The sequence below is a fragment of the Manacus vitellinus genome, unplaced genomic scaffold (assembly GCF_001715985.3).
Source record: "Manacus vitellinus isolate BGI_N305 unplaced genomic scaffold, ASM171598v3 scaffold_57_pilon, whole genome shotgun sequence".
NCBI classification, from domain to species: Eukaryota; Metazoa; Chordata; class Aves; order Passeriformes; family Pipridae; genus Manacus; species Manacus vitellinus.
Genome location: NW_021940666.1, coordinates 3,389,549 through 3,412,730, shown reverse-complemented (window position 1 = coordinate 3,412,730; position 23,182 = coordinate 3,389,549). Strand labels below are relative to the sequence as shown.

The window sequence follows — 23,182 nt, the reverse complement described above, 5'->3', positions numbered from 1 at the left end:
CCCAGGAGATTGAGATATAAATGGAGTAACCAGTGTGAAATGTTGTGAACAGTGTGAAATACAGTGTGAAATATTACACTCATTACAAAGCTGTGCCTTTCTGCTTCAAAGCCTATCCCTTTATCAAGCCTCATCTATAATTTGACAACAAACCCTCAGTGTTAGGATACTATTTCCTTTTAAAGAGATTGCATATTACCAGATCAACTTTCACAAAAAGTTCTGACACTTGTTATTAAAATCAGATTATTCAGAAGATATTAAAAGAAATTTCTTTGGTGAAGCTTCAGTTCTTAAAAGTAAATTGTCAAACCACTGTGTATTGAATGGGAAACATAACATCAACTTCATTTCGATAAATAACCTGCTTTGGATGAAAACTGGTACGTTTAGCTGTTAAAAAGCAATGTAAATATAAATTCAGCATAATAGAAAGAGGAATTTCAAGTAAGGGAGTCAATGTAGTGCAATAAATCTGTTCAAAAGGGAGAATACTAACAATTACTGAAAAGGTCAACTTAAAAAGGGTCTTTGAACTGATCTAAAAAGAGAGATATTATCCTTGCAATCACTAAGCTCATACTAACACTTAGGTTTTTATTCATACAAAGTTTTTTTTAAATACAAATACTTGTTTCATATGATTGGCAATGTAACCAAATTGCATTTGTATTTGGAAGGCTTTCCCCATCCAGACTCAATTATTCCATGCAAGTTGTTCCTTTCCCCAAATGAGAGTTACATTGAACCTAATTCTTTCCAATAATGCAGTGATTAAGATACACAATGGCACACAAAAATCCACATATTCAGAAGTTACAAATCCAGTCTTGTGCCATTAGTCTTAACCTTGTGGTCTACTGGCAGTTTAATTACATAAAGGAAATTATTGGGTGCATAGAGAGGTTTGTGATGAAGTGCTCAGCATTAGGACCTACTTTACACACTGACTTTCATGCGGGTTTTCTTTTTCCCTCTCCTCCCTTTTTTTTGTTTGGTTGGTTTGGTTTTCAGGGTTTTTTTGGTTGTTTGCTGGGTTTTTTAGCCCATCTCTGCATTTACTTTGGGAAACAGAGGAATGTTCTTCAGGAAGCATTCCTGACTATTTTTATCAATCTTATTTTGCCTTTTATTTATATATATATATATATATATGTATAGCTCCAGCATTTATTTCATGTTCTTTCATCTCTTTTTCCTGTGTTCTCACCATTGTAAATGGAAGAAATAAGAGAGCCATGGGAGTCTGCACACATCTATTTCTCCACTCATCTTCCCTCTATTTTTGACCTGGCTTCCATTTGAAATCCCACATGGTATTTGACACAATCTTGGAGAGCTCTTGAGGCTCATGTTGAAAAATGATTTAAAAAAACCACATTAACTTTTCAGGAATAGCAGAATTTTCTGTGAGACTCTTCAAACAATTTTTCTTCTGTAGCACCCCTTGTTGGGCTGCCTCCCTTACCTCAATAGCCACTGGTTTTCTAGTATCCTAATATTGCTATTGCCCTCCAATCCCTCCTGTTTTGTTACACAGAGACCTATACATATATATATATATATATATATATAATGATTGAAATACACTGATCACAGAACTCCCAGTAGGCACAGCCTCTTAAAAAAGGCACAATTACAGAAAGTTCAGGGAGACAGATTTTAGTGCAGCCTGAGAAGGCACTTAAGATAATACTGATCAAACTGCGGTAGAAATAAAACCCACCCGAGTCCATGGTATTTTCTTACATTTAATTTAAACCTCCATTCAAGTTTTACATCTCCTCCTCAGAGTTTTTCCTTTCTAATAGTTCAGACCAGCTCTCAGTTTCTAAGGAGGGAGTGGCTTTAGGAGAGAAATGTGGCACAGACGCAGTACGGTTAAGGAGACTCAGCTACACTCAGTTGCTGCAGCCAAAATGATGTTAGAAACAAGATACATCTCTTTAAAGAAGGGGTGATAACTCCAGAACAAGTAAAACAAAAGGATTCAAACCCATCAGATCACAAGACCAGGCTACAGTTTTCCAAATACCATTTACAGTATAGCAGATCTTTAACAAGACAAAATGTTTTTCCTGTTTATGATCCAGTTCAAGCAGGATTCAAACTACAAGAAGGTCAGACAGCATGATCACATAAACCTCTTCCAGTTTTATGATCTATGACCTATAAAACTGGATCTGAGATGACTGAATAAATTTCAGGTCACATATAAACTCAAAAGTGCTATTTTCTTTTTACATCCCCTCAGCCTAATTCAACTCCTTGACTTATTCTAATACCTGCCCTTGTCCCCCAAAGATATCCTGGTGTAGGATCAGACACCTTGTCTGGAAGGCTGATTTGGAAAGTGAATTCCTGAGGGATGGGTCACCTGCTGACCATTTCCAGCAACTCCAAAGGGAGCTACCAGTCTGAACAACACTGGGAATTTCACTCACAGGGACTAACTGGAAATCATTATGGTAAGTTGCAGTGAAATACTAGTTCAGGATTTCAGCATGTGAGAGTTTTGCTGTCTGCTCCCAACCTGACCCTCGATCTGCATATTTAGCCCAATAGCATGGATTTCACCAGAATTATGGATTTCACCAGGATTTTTGAGGATTGTACAACCCACTCAAATACTTAATTTCTCACTTTACAAAACATAAATCTTACTCTTTGATATACAAAAATACATTTCGTTTTTGTCCCCAGTCAGAGCAACTATCCCTGGCATCCTCAAATCATTTTTTTTTACTTCATTGTGTTTTATAGACATATTTCTTTTTTTAATTCAGTGACTAGCACTAGATCTGTATACGGCCTCTGATTTTACTCACCTGTCCAGCACCTCAGAGGTGTCAAGCCAGTGAAAGTTATTAAAAAAACCCCAAGAGTAAAAAAGCCACTACCAGTGGCAGATCATGCCTTACAGTAGGCACATCCTCTAAGGGCTTGGGAAAGGTTTCTGACCCAACTCCATGGTGAAACAGCTCTGATGACAGGAATGTTACCAAAAAAAGGACAATTCCCAGCTGCTGGATACAACGGTCCCAGCCTAGAATGTGTGAAGAAGCATTTCTCCTGATGAGGAGCCAGTGGACTAGGAGAAACCTAGAAAGCAGATTTAGGGAAGGCAGGAGTTGGGAGCTCTGGAAACACTTCCAACCATTTGGGTCTGAACATAAAGACTGGGACAAGTCTCAAACATGCAGCAAGTCTGCCCCTTTCTTTCCACTCTTTCCCTGCCACCCTCCCAAACACCTCAGACAACTCCAGGGGAGCCCTGTGTGACCTGCACCCTGGAGTTTTTTGCCTGAGAACAAAACTAGCTCAAGGGCACTGAGCGCAGCCTGGGATTCCTCTGGTAGGTTATTTTTGGCTCATTACAAGGCTCTTCTGGTTCAGGCTGCAAAATAAACTCTTAACAGGAGTAGCTGTGGCAATCGTTGCCTACTTGGCATGTGGCAAGGACATGCTACAGACTGGTTTACAAAACCAGTCCAAATCTTTCTGAAATGGGCTGTATTTATACCAGCACTTACACATGGCATCAGTTGTCTCCTTACTTCCCTGCTCAAAATTTCAAGTAAACCTAAGAAATCAGACAATGACCACACCACTACATAATTTGCACTAGTCCCATGTTATATACACAGAATACATCAAATTCAAAGGCCAAGAACACTCAGTTTATGAAAATAAAGTTTAAACTTTGAAACAAAACTAGTTACTACACTGTTTTGCCCTAATACACACAAAGAAATAAATAACTTGTGATCAAAGGGAAAAAAGGAAACTACTGTAAGTTTTTCAAGCTCTGTCCTACATTCCAGTATGTAATTACATTAACACACAATTCCCAGTTTTCCAATTTGTTTGTTACCACATAGCAAGACTGAGCACAGGAAATTCTATTTCTTGCAACCCTTCAGAGAAAAACAGATAAATAATAGCAACAAATTTATTTCATACCAATCAGTACCTGTTTCCTTAGACGTCATTAATGTAAAGGGGTATTTTCTATGGACATGAGAAATAATTATTAATTTAGCAGAGATATTTGAAAGAAACTGCAAAAGGAACATAAGATTATGACACTCTACCAGACAACATGCATTTAAAATGTGAGAAAGGAAGATCTCAGTGGTTTTGCCATCCTGATTACACTAAAATCATGCTTTTTTTCCACCTTAAATACTTTCTAGCACATGAAACAGGTTAATGTTATTCACAAATGACAAATATAATACGTTTCTATCCCTTTTGCTTCTATTAAGTAACGTGATAAAAATAGAACAAGTCATTTCACGCCGCCGACAGTTTTGTAGATTTTTTTCTTTGATTTACTGACTTTTCTTGTTTCTGCTCTTATCTGTCTCAAAATGATTTCCCTCAACCTGGGAAGAATTCTGCAGGCATTTGATTGATGAAAATCAAAATTACTAAACAGTTCCCCAACCCAAAATAAATAAGTAAACAAATAGAATATTCATTGGGCTGGCCAGCATTTAATAGCAACACTCACAGTTGAAAAACCAAGATTGCTGACCTCAATCACTCTGATCTAATTAAAGAAAACGAGTTAGAAGAGCAGTTCTATCACAAACCAACTCATATCCTTGTGTTTTGAAATACCTGTTCTGCTTATTCTATGACAAAATACATTTCCTAAGATGTCTACAGTCACAATGCCAATTAAAAAATATATTTTACTCATAGCTGAAAAATATTTTATTTAAGAGCAATTTCCCTATGTGGAATATATATACAGCCTACCATATTAGCAGATTTTCAATATTATAAATATAAAAAAATCCATGTGAAAGCACAGACAAACCATCACATACACATATCTCTGCATAATTATAGAGGAATACAGGAACTCTGACTTGAAGCCTAGCAACAGTATCCAAGTATTAGTTACTCTGCTAATCAACTACCAAAAACTCACACACAAGCTCAATGTGTTTCATTTTTCTAAAGCAAACAAAAAATGAAACAAAAGAATCCTATTGCTTTTAGCTCCAGAGCTGCTGAAGGACAAGATGCACAATATAAAACAAACCTTGTTCACTTGAAGAAGAACAACCCATGTCATTTAATCCATGTGAAAATTCATCTCATCACAAAGGACCAAGGCAAAAGAGAGCTTTAAAAATAGGTTATCCAAGCCAAAGGATTATCAGCTTGCAACATACTTAATATCTGCCTATCTGTATCTAATGAAAGCTTCAATATTCTTACATATATGATTGGGTTTTGTACCTCCATTCTATAGAAGCCATAGTAAATTCTGTATAGCAAATGCTTCCTAAATCTGCTGTGCTCATTTACTCACAGACAGCTGCAGGCTGGATGAAAACAATCAGGGATTAACTTTTCTATTCATCACATCTTTTAATCCATTACTTTGTCTTAGTTTGCAATAAATGAACATATAAAGTTAAATAAATTATAAGTGTGCCATAGCTAGTTAAAAAAAGTAGTTTAAAAGGGACATTATTATTATTATTATTTTTAATGATGTGTAACTGCTGTACTTTACATCAGTATATGTAATGTATTAGAGCAGAAAGGATGATGCAACAATAGTCACTGAGATGCAATAAACTTCTGTGTTCCAAAGACTTCCAAAATAAGTAATAATTAAAATAAGCTACTTTGATGTTGTTATTATTCCTCAAAAAACTAATTTGGGGGGGATGATGAATTGAAATAATCTGAGAAGCTGTGTTAAGCATTTCATTCTGCTTGTAAAACAAGCTTCTAAGTACCTTATGGTAATAGGGTTTCTTGCTTTATGAAAAATACTATTGTAATTTGTTTCAAATAGGATTACTTTTTACGTGATATGGCAATTTTCATTCACCTTTCAAACAGCTGCTGAGAAAACAAAAGGGATTCCTTCATAAAGACATTAACACAATTAAATCTGGATCTCGTTTTTAGTTCTTTACTGGTATCCTTTTACCCCCTCCTTTGACTCATTTATCTTTTATGTTTGTCTTACACAACTGCATCATCCCTGTTTGAAATGACTAACTTAAACTTTCCTGTTAGTAACCACCTAGCAAGGTGGTTTTTATCGTACTAAACCACAGGAATCCCTTGCAAGGCTTTTTTTTTTCCTCAGTTTGTTTCTGAAAATGGCAGCTGAGTGAAAAAGAAATATGGTTATCTGTGCTAAATGCTGTTCATGCCACAGTTCCAACAAACTGGTCACCCAGACTGCCTGGGATGGGAAGATGGACTGGCAACGGAGGTGGTGGGAAAAGGAGCATGGTGAGAAAGAAGTGACTTGCTCAGAGAAGGGAGAGGATGTGTGAGAGACTACACAGCTTGAAACTTCCTGAGGGAAAGGTCAAAAATTTTTAACAAGTTGGAACAACTACTGGATTTTTATGTTGATACTGTGGCTAAGAGGAAGCAGGTTCTGTAAAGCTCCAGTTTGATGGGAGACACAAGGGCTTACAGCCAAAGAAGAATTTAACTGCTCAGTGCAACCCTGCCTGGACGTTTATGTACTGATCAGACTGACGAGAAGAGTTCATGGGTTCGGGTTCTAGGTTCGGGTTCCCCCCTTCCACAGACTGCCCCTCATTTCATCATGAGCTTCCTCTGTGAAATTATCCCAGAGACAGATTGCTGCACCCACCCAGCATGAGGATGTGAAAGGAATGAGGCCTTCTTCAGACTGAAGCAACAACTGGGAAGGGAGGAGGGAGAGGAGGGAGAACATCTGAACATCTCAGAGAAAATCCACCAGCTCTGACCCCTAAATCAGAAACTTCACTTGAAAATCTTCTGTTTTTCTGTTTTGGATACAACCCTTAATTCATTTTGCTTCTACAAAAGGGAAGCAGGCAGCCTTCATCTCTCTGACTAAACATGTTTTCTCACATTGGCCCTAAGTAGATGCTTTTATCTGGTGAGATCTGAGTGAAATAACCAAACACACCTTAGAAAAACATCCCTCTCTTATAGTCAGATGTCACATTACTCCATAGGTCATTATTTTTATCTTTTTTGGCTCTAAAAGAAATATTTTTCCATTTTTTTCTTTTTACAGAACTGTGAATTCTTATGATTATTGCAAAGAAAGTTATTTTATATATGCTTAATTTTTCAGAATTTGAACACATCTGTCCAATATAAGTTAATTCAGTTTATAATTAAATTAAAAGAACAATCTCTGTGGGATTTGATCTGCAGAACAAAGATTTAGTGGCTCTGCTGTAAATTAGGATTTTCTACTGCTAGAGGATACCCTGGTCGTTCTCCACCTGAATTGCTTCTCCATCATCTTCAACAAGAGGGACAGCCTTAGCACCACAGTTTGGCAGAGATTCAGGCAAAAGGGAGAAAAAAACCAAAAAAATTAAAAAACAGCTCCCTTTTAGACATTTAATTCAGCCTCTTCCATACGCAGTGCCACCCTCCTGCCTCAAGAAGGCTGAGCTGCAACCACTGCTACAACCAGAGCAGCTCGTTCACCCCAAGGCACAGGACCAGGAATCACACTGCTGTCAGATCCCTGGAACCGCAGTTTTGGCAACATTACTGGAAAGCAGCTTTGTGACTGCTGACAAACTGGGAGACACCCACACAATACCTTCTGCAATCAAAGTACCAGCAACTTCCTACAGCAGCAGTTTGGGACCACAAAATTATCTAAGAGTAATGTTAATTAGCACATGTCAAAACAGATGGACACGAGGAGTGTAGCTCCTCAGAGATTTCAAGCAAATATTGTTTCTCATATTTTCAATACTCCAGTTTGAGAAATGTAAAAAATTTTTTCTGTCACCAGATAAAACCTGTTCTTGAAACTATTAAGTCAAGTCCAGCCTCCAATCACTACCACCAATAAAACAGTCACACCCTTAAGACGACACATCCAGGTAAGGAGGCAGCTTACTTTTGAAAAAAAATATTATTGCCACTTCTATTACTTTGTTGTGTATTATGCTTGTATTTAAAAAAACATCTATGGCTAAAGCTACTGTGTACAAGGATCACTAAAAGTTAAAAGATTATGTTAGAACTTTTCCAAGAGCAAACTGGAATTTTGCCCAATGAATCAAGAGCAATGTGGAGTTTTCCGCAAACCCTCATTCCACTGAATGCTATTTGGAATAATCAAGAATATCATTGACAAGCTGACTATGAAATGATTGAACAGCTCATCATCTACAACCATAAACCTCCACAGACAAGAGACCCCACCCAAAAAGCTGCACATATGTCAAAGCATTTCCCACAGTTGTAGCTTATTATTCAATGAGTCTAAAATAATTACAAAATACAAAGTGATTACAGTTATTAAATGAGCCTAAAATAATAACAATAAGGTTTAATTAACTGGTTGGATATCAAAATTCAGCATCTAACCAAAAATGCACTTTCTGAGATGAATGATGACATGTTTCTCAAGTGACTCGAGTTTGATCTGTCCTTATCTCCTTGAGAATACTCCTCAAGCTCTTTGCTATTCCTTCCCCCTCTGTTGCCTCTAAGGAGGTACATTACTCAAATGATATATGTTGGAATACATCCAAAACCATATGGATATAGTGGATAACCAGACAAGTATGATAAGCTAAAGCCAGCTTGTTGAAGATGAAATGCTGACATCATTCTGCACATTCATCATCACACCAGCTCTCAGGTTTTCTGCTCAGGATTTGGTTCTTTGATTTACTTTTTTTTTTTTTAACTGGAAGACATTCTAGAAATAGACATTTTGATGACTTCACTTTTTTTTTTTTTTTAGAGTGGCAAATCTTAAAGGAAAAATGTCCAGCTAACTTAAATTAGGTAGGAGGAAATAACTTAATATTTAATCTTAAAGACAAATCTACTGATTTAAATAGTTATGCTCAATCTACCACCATCTTGCAAAGAAATGCAGGTCAATCATGGAAGCACCAATATTTCTACTTTTCGGTGGAAAAGTGAAGGCGTCAGGAAAATTTGGAGACTATCAAGAACTAACAGGGCAGAAATTAAGGGAACATTTGAGTCTAAACAACTATTTCCTTTCATTTAAACATCTTCACAGAGTCATAAAAGCATTAGCCATATGCAAATATAAACAACAATAAACCTATTAGGAATAACTGATTTGGTTTTAGTTAATTTTTTACAGACTATTAATAAATCCAGAAGGATGAAGAATTCTTACATGGAAAGAAACTGTCCCACTATCCCAGGGAAAAAACCTTTCAAACTCACTATGAAATTTATGTAGAAATTATGACTTTGATGCAATGTGTCCTCAGTTTTCTGAACGAGCTGAAAGTATCACAGAGCTACAAAAATTCACATTACCACATAAAATTTTTAATTATATCCCTGTAGACCATATGCAACCAGGAAAGGGAATGGAAAGCAGTCCTTAATCCAGAGCAATTTTTAATCTTAAATTTCATGTGAGCTGGCCTAATTCTCCATATAAAATAAATACTATCAAGTTACAGATTTGCATCACAGAGTTAAACCAGAGCACACTAAACAGACCCTCCTCATTCAAAAGAAATACCTTTTTTTGTTCAACTTCAGGATGTTTCTGTGAAGCTTTAATTTACTTGAATGAAAGCATTTTAAATCATTTTTATGAAACTGTATTAGGAATCACTTTTATCAAACTTGGTTTTATTTTAATGATGAATCTCTCTACGTAAAAAATCTTTAAAGAGCCTTAAGGTTTTCCAGTGAGGGGCCTTTAATGCCTGTCTCTACCCTTCAGCCAGCGCCACACACCAAACTCCGTGACAGGAAATGTTTTCATGGATATCAAGAGTTGGATTCTGCCACATATTTATTTAATTGTAGGGAATCATCTTTCTCCATCTTCTTTGGACCAATTATTCCTACTGAAAGCTGATTTTGGGCAATGCCAAAAATGCCTGCAAGAGCCTATTTGGCTCGTCCAGGTATGTGGGTGTGTATTTAATATGTTACAAACTGATTTATACTTAAAAAGCATCTACCATTCTTACGCATTACCTACCAAATTTTCATTTTCAGAGCATATTTTGAAAACATTTCAGCTTTTTCCCCCATCTTCATTTTTTTTAGAAGAGTTACCTCCCTGAAATTATACTTGTCATCAGCCCCGTAGTCAAATCTCACATAGAACCAGATTTAACATCTTTGCAAAATCCTGGCTTAAATATGTGGAGCTTATTTGCAGTGTCTGTTAATAGTTTGCTTACCAATATCAGCTTCCCTGTGATTCTTGATATATTCAGCAAGCTCAAAATTTCCAGCTATTATAGCCACCTAAAGGATTGCAAAATAGGTACAATTAATATATTGCCATCACTTGTTAAGAAGGAAAATAAACATGTTATAGTATCGGAAAAAACCATCATGCAAATATATTTTCATTTCACAAAGTGGAGTAACTCTGTATTGCTTCTATTCTGCAACAAAATTGAGAAATTATATCTTAATCTATTTGTAAGAGCACTGCCAGTCCCCCAGCTCCCCATTTCCTAGGATTGCTGTGATGGTGGGAGGCTCAGGAGGCTGCTGGAAGAGCTGCTGCTTTTCATGTTGTGGCAGTCAAACCCAGCAGTGAACATTAAACACAGCATCCCCAAAACTCTGGGAGCTGTATGGATGTATGGGGAATGCTACAGGAGCAGGCTTGGAGAGACACACTGAAGATATTATTTCCCTTTAACTGCTCCTTCCTCACCACTTACCTGAACAATAAAAACAGGAGCTAAAATGCAAAGCACATGAGACAACTAGGGAAGAAGGACCAAGAACAACAAGTATCAGGTATCAGTAAGACACAAAAAAAAAGACAGAGAAACTGGTAGTCACACATGGGTTTAGGGTTCAAATCAAAACAAATTAAGTTCTAAAATCACAATTTTCTTTTTCATTTATTTCCTGGTTGTTGAACACAGATGTGTAACTACATATTTGGAATTCCTATCTAAATGCACTTAAAAAGAGAAACATCTCCACTGGGTGATTTGGTTATGCCATTGGTGTCCCCTCACATTTTCTTCTCCTATTTTTAATCTGAATATTGTCTTTTCTGGCCCCATTTTGCAGCTATCAGATGCTGTCCCCCTATTGGGGGGTTTTCCTGGTGTATGTACAAGGTATTTGTTGGGCTGACCTTTCCCGTAGAAGCTTCTGCATCTGCAGGGTGCAGGTAAAAGAAAAAGATATTAAAAAAGCCTGCTTTGGGACTTTCCTGGATACAGGGCTATTGTCAGACATGAGAAATTAATGAAAGCTCAAGGAAATTCCTGAGCTGGTACCAAGAAAGATTTTCTGCTGGTTTGTGCCTCTCCACAAATCTCAGGGATAAAGAAAAACCTAAATGCTGGAATGGTCTTAGGGAGGTTTATGAAGTACAGTTAATGTTATATCTTTTAATGTAACAAGCATTAGATCTTATTTCTGCACTCAGCACAGGAAATTGAATGGACAATTTTATTTACTAGCAATCAAAACAAACTAATGTGGAAATCTTTGAAAAATGGAGATTTTACACACAAGCAACAAGCTACAGGAAGAAAACCTTAACTATTATGTCGATAAGATTTTTCAAAGTTGCTTAAATTATAGGCTCAGAGCAGGCTTAAACCAGGGATCATGACCACTACATCCACTTCACCTAAAAATCAAAGAATTACACATATAGAAAATATATGCACTTCTGTCATAGGTTTGAAAAGAGATGTTGGATTTTTTTTCCCTGGAGTCCCATTTTTTTCCTCCTTCCCACCCCCCATCTGTTTATTCCGGGATGGGGAGAGTCAGGGAGGGGGTGGGTGATAGAGCAGAGCACACTCTGGGTAGCGCAGGAGTGGGGGAAGGGGGAGGTTCCCTGCGAGCGCAGTTGTTGGGGGCACGGCTGGAGAGTCTTTTGGTCAGAGGTTTTTGGTTTGGTTGGCTGACCAGACAGAGTGGGGAGGGGGGGCCTGGTTTTGGCCGCCTCCTTTTCTTTTCCTGAGAGGAAGTTTTTTTTTCCCACGGGACACCTCGCAGAGAGAGAGAGAGAGACTGACCCATTTCAGAGGGGGGGGACCCAGAAGGGAAGTCACAGCCAGCAGAAGTGGCCCCAGTGCAGAGGAAGAAGTATAACGCCGAGTCAATATGCCCAGTTAATGAGGACGGGAAACCAGGGCCTTCACAGCCAGTGGAGGACCCAGAACCTGAGATCATTCCCAAATCCCTGTCATATGACCAGCTCTGCAATATGTGGAATGATGTTACTTGACGCCAAGACAAGCCCATTTTGACCTGGCTGATTGTGGAACCTTATGGGTGAGGGCTTGCCACTTGATAGCAATGAAGCAAGGTATTTGGGATCCCTGGCCCAGGATGTGGGTATCAAGCAAGCATTTGTGAGAGAGTCAAGGCCCTTTTCTCTCTGGGAGCGACTTCTAACAGGTGTGAGAGAGAAGTTTGTTTACAGAGGCTTCCTGCAGCAGCACCATTATGAGACGGCCTGGAAGACCATGGAGGAAGGTATCCAATGCCTGAGAGAAATGGCACTGTTAGAGACACTTTTTGACAAGGATGGGCAACCCAGCCACAACCCCGACGACATCAGGTGTATATCACAGATGTGGTGAAGCCTTTCACAGGTACGGCTACCTATATACACCACTTTCTTGGCATCATTGCACTTTGAAGGAAACAGAGAGACAGTGGGCTCTGTAATGAATAAACTCAGGATGTACAACAGCATGGTTCACACCCTGTTACGGGCCCGTATTTCCACTATGGCTGAGACAATGGCTGAGAGCCTCAAGGCACTGACTACAGAAGTACAAGATGAACAGAAGAAACTTAGAGAGGAGATGAAGGAAAACAGCTTCCACATGGCACCAGTGCAAACCAGAGCCTCTGAAGTCAGACCCAGATGCTCCCCAGTTAGAGAGAGCAGACAGACCCCACGAACCAAGATGTGGCATTTCCTAGTCCATCATGGAGAAGACATGAGACAGTGGGACAGAAACCTACCCGTGCCCTAGCAGCCCGAGGACAAGAGCGTAAGGAGAGAGAAAAAGGGAAGCCCATGAGGGTAAGTGCAGTACCGGTATCTCATGGACAAGGATCTGACCTGCTAGAAGGTTCCTCCCAACTGTTTTCACAGGGAAAGAGCTGTGATGGTCCCAGCCAAGACCAGTCTTAGAGGGGCCCTGCCTCTAGCCACGGAGATGCACAGGAGAACCGTGTCTATTGGACTGTGTGGATCCAATGGCCTGGCACGTCAGACCCACAAGAATGCCAGGCTTTGGTTGATACTGGTGCTCAGTGCACGTTAATGCCCTCAGGACATGTGGGAACAGAGACTATTTCCATTTCTGGGGTGACAGGAAGGTCTCAGGAATTGACAGAGTTGGAAGCTGAGGTGAGCTTGACCAGGAAGGACTGGCAGAAACACCCCATTGTGACTGGTCCAGATGTCCCATGTATCCTGGGCACTGACTACCTCAGGAACAGATATTTCAAAGACCCCAAGGGACACAGATGGGTTTTTGGAATAGCTGCTGTGGAGACAGAGGTGGTTAAGCAGTTGAATTCATTACCGGGCCTCTCAGAGAACCCTTCTGCTGTGGGATTGTTGAAGGTTGAGGAACAGCAAGTGCCAATTGCCACCACAATAGTGCATGGTCGGCAGTACCAAACGAACTGAGATTCTGTGATCCCCAACCATAAGATGATCTGTGAGCTGAAGAGTCAAGGGATGGTCAGCAAGACTCACCCTTCAACAGCCCCATATGGCCTGTGTGTAACTCTGATGGAGAATGGAGATTGACTGTGGACTATTGTGGCCTGAATGAAGCCACCCTGCTGCTGAGTGCCACCGTGCCAGACATGTTGGAGCTCCAGTAGGAGCTGGAGTTCAAGGCAGCAAGGTGGTACGCCACTATTGACATTGCAAATTAGCAGCAGAGTGTAGGCCACAGTTTGCTTTCACCTGGAGGGGTTGCAGTACATCTGGAACCAACTGCCCCAGGGGTGGAAACACAGGCCCACCATCTGCCACAGGCTGATCCAGGTTGCACTAGAGAAGGGTGGAGCTCCAGAATACCTGCAATACATTGACAACATCATCGTATGGGGGGACAGAGCAGAGGAGGTTTCTGAGAAAGGAAAGAAAATCATCCAGATTCTCCTGGGAGCTGGTTTTGCCATCAAAAAGAGTAAGGTCAAAGGATCTGTCTGAGAGATCCAGCTCCTGGGGGTGAAGTGGCAAGATGGATGTCGTCAGATCCCGACAGAAGTCATTGATAAGATCACAGCAATGGCCCCACCGACCAGCAAGAAGGAAACACAAGCTTGTCTGGGTGCCATAGGTTTCTGGAGGATGCACATCCCTGAGTACAGCCAAATCGAAAGCCCTCTCTATCTGGTAACCTGCAAGAAGAATGATTTCCATTGGGGCCCTGAACAGCAGCAAGCATTTGAACAGAATAAGCAGGAGATTGCCCATGCTGTAGCCCTTGGGTCAGTCAGGACAGGACCAGATGTGAAGAATGTACTCTAGTCTGCATCTGGGGATAAAGGTCTTTCCTGGAGCCTCTGGCAAAAGGTGCCTGGTGAGACCCAAGGCAGTCCACTTGGATTCTGGAGCCAAAGCTACAGAGGAACTGAAGCCAACTACACTCCAACAGAGAAAGAGATCCTAGCAGCTTATGAAGGAGTACAAGCTGCCTCAGAGGTGACCGACACAGAAGAACAGCTCCTCCTGGCACCTCGATTACTGGTGCTGAGCTGGATGTTCAAGGGAAAAGTGGCCTCTACACATCATGCCACTGATGCTACATGGAGTAAGTGGATTGCTCCGATCACGCAGCGTGCCCGTATTGGAAATCTGAATTACCCTGGGATCCCAGAAGTCATCACAAACTGGTCAGAAGGTGAGAATTTTGGTCTAGCAGATGAAGAAGAAGGAGAGCAGGTGGTACAGGCTGAGGAAGCCCCAGCATAAAATCAGCTACCAGAAGAAGAAACACACTATGCCCTCTTTACTGATGGTTCTTGTCTCATTGTAGGGATGAAACGTAAATGGAAAGCATCTGTATGGAGCCCCACATGACAAGTTGCAGAAGCTATTGAAGGGGAAGGAGAATTGAGACGATTCGCAGAGCTCAAAGCTGTCCAGTTGGCATTGGACATTGCTGAACAAGACAAGTGGTCAAAGCTTTACCTCTATCCTGGCTCTTGGATGGTGGCCAATGCTCTGTGGGGGTGGTTGCATAGACGGAAGAAGGCCAATTGGAAACGTAGAGGGAAACCCATCTGGGCCACTGATATATGGCAAGACATTGCTACCCAGATAGAGAAGCTGATAGTGAGAGTCCACCTCGTTGATGCTCACGTGCCCAAAAATCGAGCCAATGAGGAGCATCGCAACAATGCAGACCAAGCTGCACAAGTCAAGGTGTCACAGGTGGGTCTGGACTGGCAGTACAAAGGAGAGTTGTTCCTAGCACAGTGGGCCCATGATGCCTCAGGCCATCAGGCCAGAGAGGCCACCTATAGATGGGCATGAGACTGAGGGGTGGACTTAACCATGGACACTATTTCCCAGATTATCCATGATTGTGAGACATGTGCTGCCATTCAACAGGCTAAGAGACTGAAGCCCCTGTGGTATGGTGGACATTGGAGTAAGTATAGATACAGGGAGGCCTGGCAGGTTGATTACATCACACTGCCACAAACCCGCCAAGGTAAGCGCTATGTGCTCACCATGGTGGAAGCCACCACTGGATGGCTGGAGACGCATCCAGTGACCCACGCCACTGCCAGAAATACCATCCTGGGCCTTGAAAAGCAAGTCCTGTGGCGACATGGCACCCCAGAGCGAATTGAGTCAGATAATGGGACCCATTATCTGACCCAGCTTAGTTACCACCTGGGTGAAGGAGCATGGCATTGAGTGGGTGTATCACATCCCATACCATGCAGCAGCTGTGGGGAAGGTTGAACAGTGTAATGGACTGTTGAAAACCAGTCAATTGAAGGTGTTGAGTGGAGGGACTTTCAAGCACTGGGATCAGCACCTAGCAAAGGCTACATGGTTAGTCAACAGCAGAGCCTCTGTCAATCGAGCCGGCCCTGCCCAATCAGAGTCCCTTCACACCGCAGATGGAGACAAAGTCCCAGTAATTCACTTGAGAGGTATGTAGGTAAAACAGTTTGGATTAATCCTGCCTCGAGCAAAGGCAAACCCATTTGTGGCATTGGTTTTGCTCAAGGATAAGGTAGCATGTGGTGGGTGATGCAGGAAGATGGAGAAACACGGTACTCCTTGAGGTATACCTCAAGGGGACCTCATTTTTGGGTGAATTTCCCACAACACTGTGCCTGTATTTGTATGTAAGTATCTGTAATATGTATACATTCGGGGTAATGTATGTATGGTTGGAAAGTTTGAATCTGATATAGCATGTTAGGATGGAAAAAATTCAGGGGTAGACGATGTCATAGGTTTGAAAAGAGATGTTGGAATTTTTTCCCTAGTGTCCCATTTTTTTCCTGCTTCCCACCCTCCCCCCAACCTGTTTATTCTGGGATGGGGGAGAGTTAGAGAGGGGGTGGGTGATGGAGCAGAGCTGCATGCGCTGGGCAACACGGGAGTGGGGGAAGGGGGAGGTTCCCTGGGAGTGCAGTTGTCACGGGCAGAGCTGGAGAGTCTTTTGTTCAGAGGTTTTTGGTTTGGTTGGCCGACCAGGCGGGGGGGGGGGGGGGAGCAGTTTCGGCCGCTCCTTTCTTTCCTGAGAGGAAGTGTTTTTTTTCGCACGGGACACTTGCGGAGAGCGACTGAGAGAGAGGGAGACCGACCCATCTCAGAGCGAGGTATTCTGCCTTCGGGACTGCCTGTGGGAAAAAGGACTCTTTGATTGCTGGCTGTGAAGCCATCGGCTGCTGGCTGCTGCGGGCACTCGTGGCTGTGAGCAGCTGTTGAACTGCTGGGACAGTCCTGCCTTCCCCTTCCCTTCTCCCTGCCACCCTCACCCCCACCGCCCCAGGTTGCCGCAGGTTTCTCCACCCCCCCCACCCCGGGGAATTGTCACTTTGTTTCTTCTGAAAGTTTTTGATTGCACCATTTGTTGTTCATGCAGATTTTGTTAATAAAAAGCTGTTCTTTTCTTTTTCCACATTTCCACCTGAAGTTTCTTAATTTCTAAGTTGTAATCTTGTTAAACTAAAACAATTTCTCATTCAGCACCAGATTATTTACAGTATCTCCTTCTGCCTTTAGTGAGTCTCATAATCTCTGCAAGGCTCAGAGTGAACTTTCCATGTATCCTACCACAACTGGAAGAAGTCCCATTGAAACACAGGATTATGATGATTGTTTGCATGGGTGCACTGCCTTAGAAAAAAAGAATTCACTGAACTACTTCTAAATCAAATTGCATGGGATTACCATGAATCCTTTTTCTCTGCATTCCTGGAAATCCTTGCAGAAGGACCCAGATTTAAACAAACGGTTTCGAACACAGCGATGTAATCTCTGATTTTAATTTTGGACTAAGCAAGTAACAATTGGTGTAAAGAGGAACAGACTGATTAAGTTTGGGTTATAAAGTCTACTGGCTAGTTAAAGTACAAGAAAGACTTGTATACAAGTATAATACAGTTTCAGAATAACTTTTTTAGATTACCACATGAAGTTTAAAACAAACAACTGAACACACCATTTATCATGTTCATACCCTGAATCCAGGTCTTCTTCCAATTTCTTTTCAATGTTTTTCAGGTTACATCTTTTTTCTTGGCAATTTGTTTCTTGTTCCATCAAAAATTTCTATCTAATGCAACGGGTAAATATAGTAATTTTGTTTTCATTTCAAGTGTATCTATTTCATGGCAAAAATTCCATTCCACATTTGTCTGTCACCTAGAAATTATACTCGATACACTTACGTTTCTGTTCTACAATAATCCTGAGCAGCTATGACCATGGCTTCTGCAGTATAATGATTTTTGTCCTTTAAATAATTAACACACATATAATATCACCATACTTACTAGTAAAAATAATGTAATTATTTTTCAGTGCAATATTAACAGTAATTAAATACTTCGCTTTGTGCACTTCTCAGTTGTGTTACCTCAAATGTTGATGGATTCCTGGGAGGAAAATGCATTAGAATAAATCAATAACACCGGTTCAGCTTAATCCTCCTACAGCTTTTAGACTGCATTTCCTCTCAGATATGTCACAAGACTCATGCATATCATGGTATCTGCAGAGATCAGATTATTGCCCTGACAAGTTGTGGCTGCACCCCATCCCTGGAAGTTTCCAAAGCCAGGTTGGACGGGGCTTGGATCAACTTGGGCTAGTGGAAGGTGTCCCTGCCCATGGCAGGGGATTGGAACTGGATGGTCTTTAAAGTCCCTTCCAACTCAAACCATTCTGTGATTGTATGATTCTGTGATCAGGGAGGTCAGAGACAGGCAAGTTGGTGCACTGCTACCTCACCTCTGAAAATTACTGTTTTAACCACTACTAAGCCAACCATTCCAGGAACTACTCCAGGAAGAAACTGCTTCTCAGCATGGTTAACATACCATATTCTGGTCCCCAGTCTCCTCTGTATAGCCCTAAAGTGTAACTCATGATTCTCCCTGACAAACAGCACAAGGAAAGCAAAAGCAGAGCTGTACAAATGCTCTGCCTTTATCTCCACATTCTGCAGCCTGGCATGGTTCAAGTTCATAAAAGCAACATTTATGTGTAGACCTGAGGTTTTCTCTACATTATAAGCAAACTATAATACCTCTCCTCGACATTACCCCTAATTAGCACATAAAATTCCAACAGGGAATTCAGCAGTGACAGGCAGCTTGTGAGACAGCAGCTATGCTACCCAAATGAAAGGGTTTTTGATATAGAGCAGATTTTAAACCTCAAGTATAAACATGCTCTTCAAGTGATAAACACATTTTAATACTTGTGGGGAAAAAAAAAAGAAGAAAAGATATTTCCAGATAGTTAAGAAACAGCTTGACAGGGAATTGCTCCTGTGCTTGCCTCTGAATCAAGCACTGGATTCAGCAAGGAACCATTTTTCCTCAGTTTGATTCACTTCAATTGGCTAAAAACAGTATGTAAAATCCGAGCAGCAAAATGAAGGAAAAATATGTTAAGATCTAAAGAAAGCAAGAAAAAGCTAAAAAGTAGAAATATTCCTTGGCATGACATCAATGTACTTTGCCTGAATTTGATGGGTAAAGTGTGTGGGAGAAAGCGAAGTCAGAGAAAAATCGGAAAGACACAAAATTACATTCATTCAATTTGTACAGTTGCAAACTACAAAGCACAGCAACCACAGCCCCTTTTCCATCCAAATGTATCTTAAACTTATCCAAAGCTATAGTGTGTTCAAATAAAAATATGGGCATGAATGCATTGGGACAAGTGAAAGGCCTTTACAAGATCGAGGGCTTGAACCAAATTAAGGTGGCGTAAATTCTCCCCTTGATCAAGATAAAAATTAAATCAGAGACTAACTGAAGTTCTATATTTGCACTAAATTTCTTTGTACTTTAGAAAAAAGTAGTAACAGAATCTTGGCAGAAAATACTGGAGTTTGATTCTCTCCATGTTTCAGAATTTACATGGTTTTCAATAGCCATATTTTGCTTTTCAGGATGTTCTGCAGACAAGTGCTAGATTTAAAACTGAGAGGTTATGGCAGGAAAGAAGGTTTTGTTTGAGGTTTCTTTTGATCACAAGACATCTCCTCTTGGCAGTGAAAAAGTAGCACAGGCAGCAAAACTACAGTTAAAGTTTGTTTCCAATTCCAGTAGGAACTGGATTCCAATCATCAAAATGCATCACATGGGTGTTTATGGACATGAAATATCACCATGAAAGGCTGGAGGTAGCACTTTACAACTGGAGGCTATCCACGGACTCTGTTATGCTGAAGCTTCAAAAACTGCAGTTTTTTTAAAATTGCATATACAGCAGTCTTGCCATAATTCAGGTTCTTTCATTCCTGCAGCAAATGTCCTTTCATTTTGTCCTTTTGACACTTATCTTACATCAAAAACCTGCATGTCCTTTATCACGTTATTCTGCAAACCTGATATAACCTGTTTATGCATCTTATAAAAAAATCAAAAAATCACTCACATGCAATTTCCACTGAAACCTGCTGCTTTTTTGCCCTGTTTTTAAGGGGTGTCTGTACTTTGCATCAGCTCCAGAATCAGAAAGACTTCACCTGCAGTGTCCCAGCACAGTGTCAATCAAAGTCCAGCAGAAAAGCCTGACTAAGTAGTTCAAGCAAGTGCTTTTAAACCCAAACTAGGATCTTTCTCTGCTGCAGACATTTGATTGGGATCTCTGCCATATCCTCCTGTACAATACAGAGAGCAGAAATTCTCTTGGGGTGGTGGAGGTTTTTTATCATCATTAGAGGCAATTTTGTGTGAATGACAGTAACCAAAGTGAATCATTTACCAGCTCCCTCCCAAGTTTAATTGACCTCACTAAGGCTGTTAACATGGGCACCTAATTATTATCAAATTACCTTTGATAACATACACGACTGTCTTCATAGTGTCACTGTGACAAAAAATGATGGAATCACTGAACCAGGTCACAGCTGAGACACACTGAGGGCTGTGAAGCACAAAGCCACGGGGTTAACAACTCACTGGGCAAGGCACAAGAGCAGAGACAGGAGCTGGATGTTGCTGTCAGGGTGTGTAATACAGAGCATGACTGCAAACTCTGTGTTCACACAGATATGTGCTCTGCCTTGGCACAAGCCAAGCTTGTCACAGCGCCCCAGCGTCTCACTCAATGTCTCACAGACAGATGTTTCCTTCAAACGATGCAACTGGTTGCAGTGCCTCACTCTCTGTCATGCCAGGCAGCGCCAGATGCTCTGCTGCCAATTTAAGGGAAGAAGGGAAGGAGTTTAATTGACACTTGGTGAGTTGCTACGGATGGTAACTAAGGGACAGCTCAGCCGAGTAGAAACTTGAATGAATGAAGCATCTGCAAGGCTGAGACTGAGGGGAGCAGGTAGGACATGGGAGCATCCCAGGATTGCTAGTCCAGCATAGAGCACTGGACAGGGAATGACACCCCCAAAACTGGTGAGGCACCTGAAGAAGGGGTCTTTGTCCTGGCATAACATTATTCTCAAACCTGGCTTTCTGATATTCACATTCCCTCTGGATAGAGTCACTGTTTAAGTTGGCTTTCAGAAGTCAATTCAGAAATTAAACACCTGAGGTATCTGGTTAGTTCTGCTCTCCTGAATCTTATTCCCTGAAGACGTTTAGTTTAAATAATGTCAACTAAAACTACTTTGTGTGTAAACAGTGAAACCGTCCAGATGTCCCATTACAGGTCTCAGCGTGACAGAGTTTCTTGATGTTTTCAGACTCTGGATCAGAGATAAGTAGCACTGACTCACCAACTGAGCCTCATAAATGCAGTTCTCAAGATATCAATTTACTTACATTCAAGTATTTACATTTTTTTTGATCAAGATTAATGCAGGGTTTTATTCCTTTCAGGAAACCAGAAATTATATATACACTTTACCTGGCACTAACCTTTCACAATTGATTTTTTCCTCCCCTTGAAACGTGTCACAGGTAGAGATTATATTAAATTAGAGCATGATCTTTGTAGCCTGTTAACAACTACAATTTTTAGAGCTTTATGGGTTAGTCCCTGAAAGGTAAAACCCAAGACTAAATTACATTATCACTCTTTGGAACAAACTGCTCCACCCAAGGAGAAACAACAGCAAAAAAGACAGGATTTGAAGTTGTCCCCTCCTAAATCCAGGTAATGAACTTTGACAAACTTTATACATGGGACTGTGCAGAGTATCCCTTAGTTCATTTATGTTTCACTCAATCCAGGCTGCTGCACATGCTGAAATCTTAAACCAGGAGAGACCCAAAGCTCTGAAATGTGTTGCCCAAGTGGGGAGTGGAGGGAGCTGTTTGGGCTGCACAGCTGTAGCTGCATTTCACAGTAAGCACATAAATCAGCACCCTCCAAGTGCTTTTTCTCCCTCTTCTCTTCCAAACAATTTCCCTTTCTGAGGAAATTGCATTTTATTATTCTTTCCTTCAGGACTGATGTATTCACCCTTCCCTTGTCTCTGCTATGCAGGAGTGGTTATTAAATGATGGTTTTTTCAAGAGCTTGAAATGGCAACAAGTTCAGGTATGATGCTGTACATTAAAGGAGATAACTCCATCCTAGGACAAAATGTGACTTCAGTGAGTGGAAATGCAGTTGGACAGGAAGCTGAACAGGAGCCAGCAGTGTGCCCAGGTGACCAAGAAGGCCAATGGTATCCTGGCCTGGCTCAGGAACAGTGTGGCAGCAGGACCAGGGAGGTGATTCTTCCCCTGTACTCAGTGCTGGTGAGGCCACCCCTGGAGTGCTGTGTCCAGTTCTGGGGCCCTCAGTTCAGGAAGGACATGGAGGTGCTGGAGCAGGTGCAGAGAAGGGCAACAAGGCTGGGGAAGGGACTTGAGCACAAGTCCTGTGAGGAGAGGCTGAGGGAGCTGGGGTTGTTTAGCCTGGAGAGGAGGAGGCTCAGGGGAGAGCTCATCACTCTCTACAACTCCCTGACAGGAGGTTGTAGCCAGGTGGGGGTTGGTCTCTTCTCCCAGGAACCAGCAGTGGGACAAGAGGGCTCAGTCTTAAGCTGTGCCAGGGGAGGTTTAGGTTGGATATTAGGAAGAAATTTTTTACAGAGAAAGTAATCAGACATTGGAATGGGCTGCCCAGGGAGGGGGTGGATTCACCATCCCCAGAGGTTTTTAAGATGAGACTGGATGTGGCATCAGTGCCATGGTCTGGAAACCATGGCAGGGTTGGGAGAAGAGTTGGACTTGATGATCTCGGAGGTCTTTTCCAACCTGGTTGATTCTGTGATTCTGTGACAGACAGGATACTCTGAGGTAAATCCACACTGTGTGTTCCCATCTTCAGTGGGAACTGCAAGAAGTAAGAGATACAGCCCCACGAACAAGACTGTAACCATAAGACTCTCCAGAAATCACTTTCCACTTAAATCACAGACTTCTAAAATCATAAATCACTTCTTGTTCTACCGAGGACTATGTCATTATAACAGTGAAGAAACATCACTCCAGCAGCCACAGCCATTATGCAATAGGATTCACTATGAGCAGAGAC

General features: G+C 41.3%; 1 protein-coding gene across 1 annotated transcript in view; it reads right to left on the bottom strand.

The window, feature by feature from the left end:
* SHANK2 (SH3 and multiple ankyrin repeat domains 2) overlaps positions 1–23,182 on the bottom strand; it is a 324,279-nt gene that overhangs the window by 240,023 nt on the left and 61,074 nt on the right. Inside the window, exon 11 of the mRNA XM_018081844.2 lies at positions 10,209–10,275. Coding sequence (XP_017937333.1) covers positions 10,209–10,275 — 67 coding nt within the window. The remainder of the gene's footprint in view (positions 1–10,208; positions 10,276–23,182) is intronic.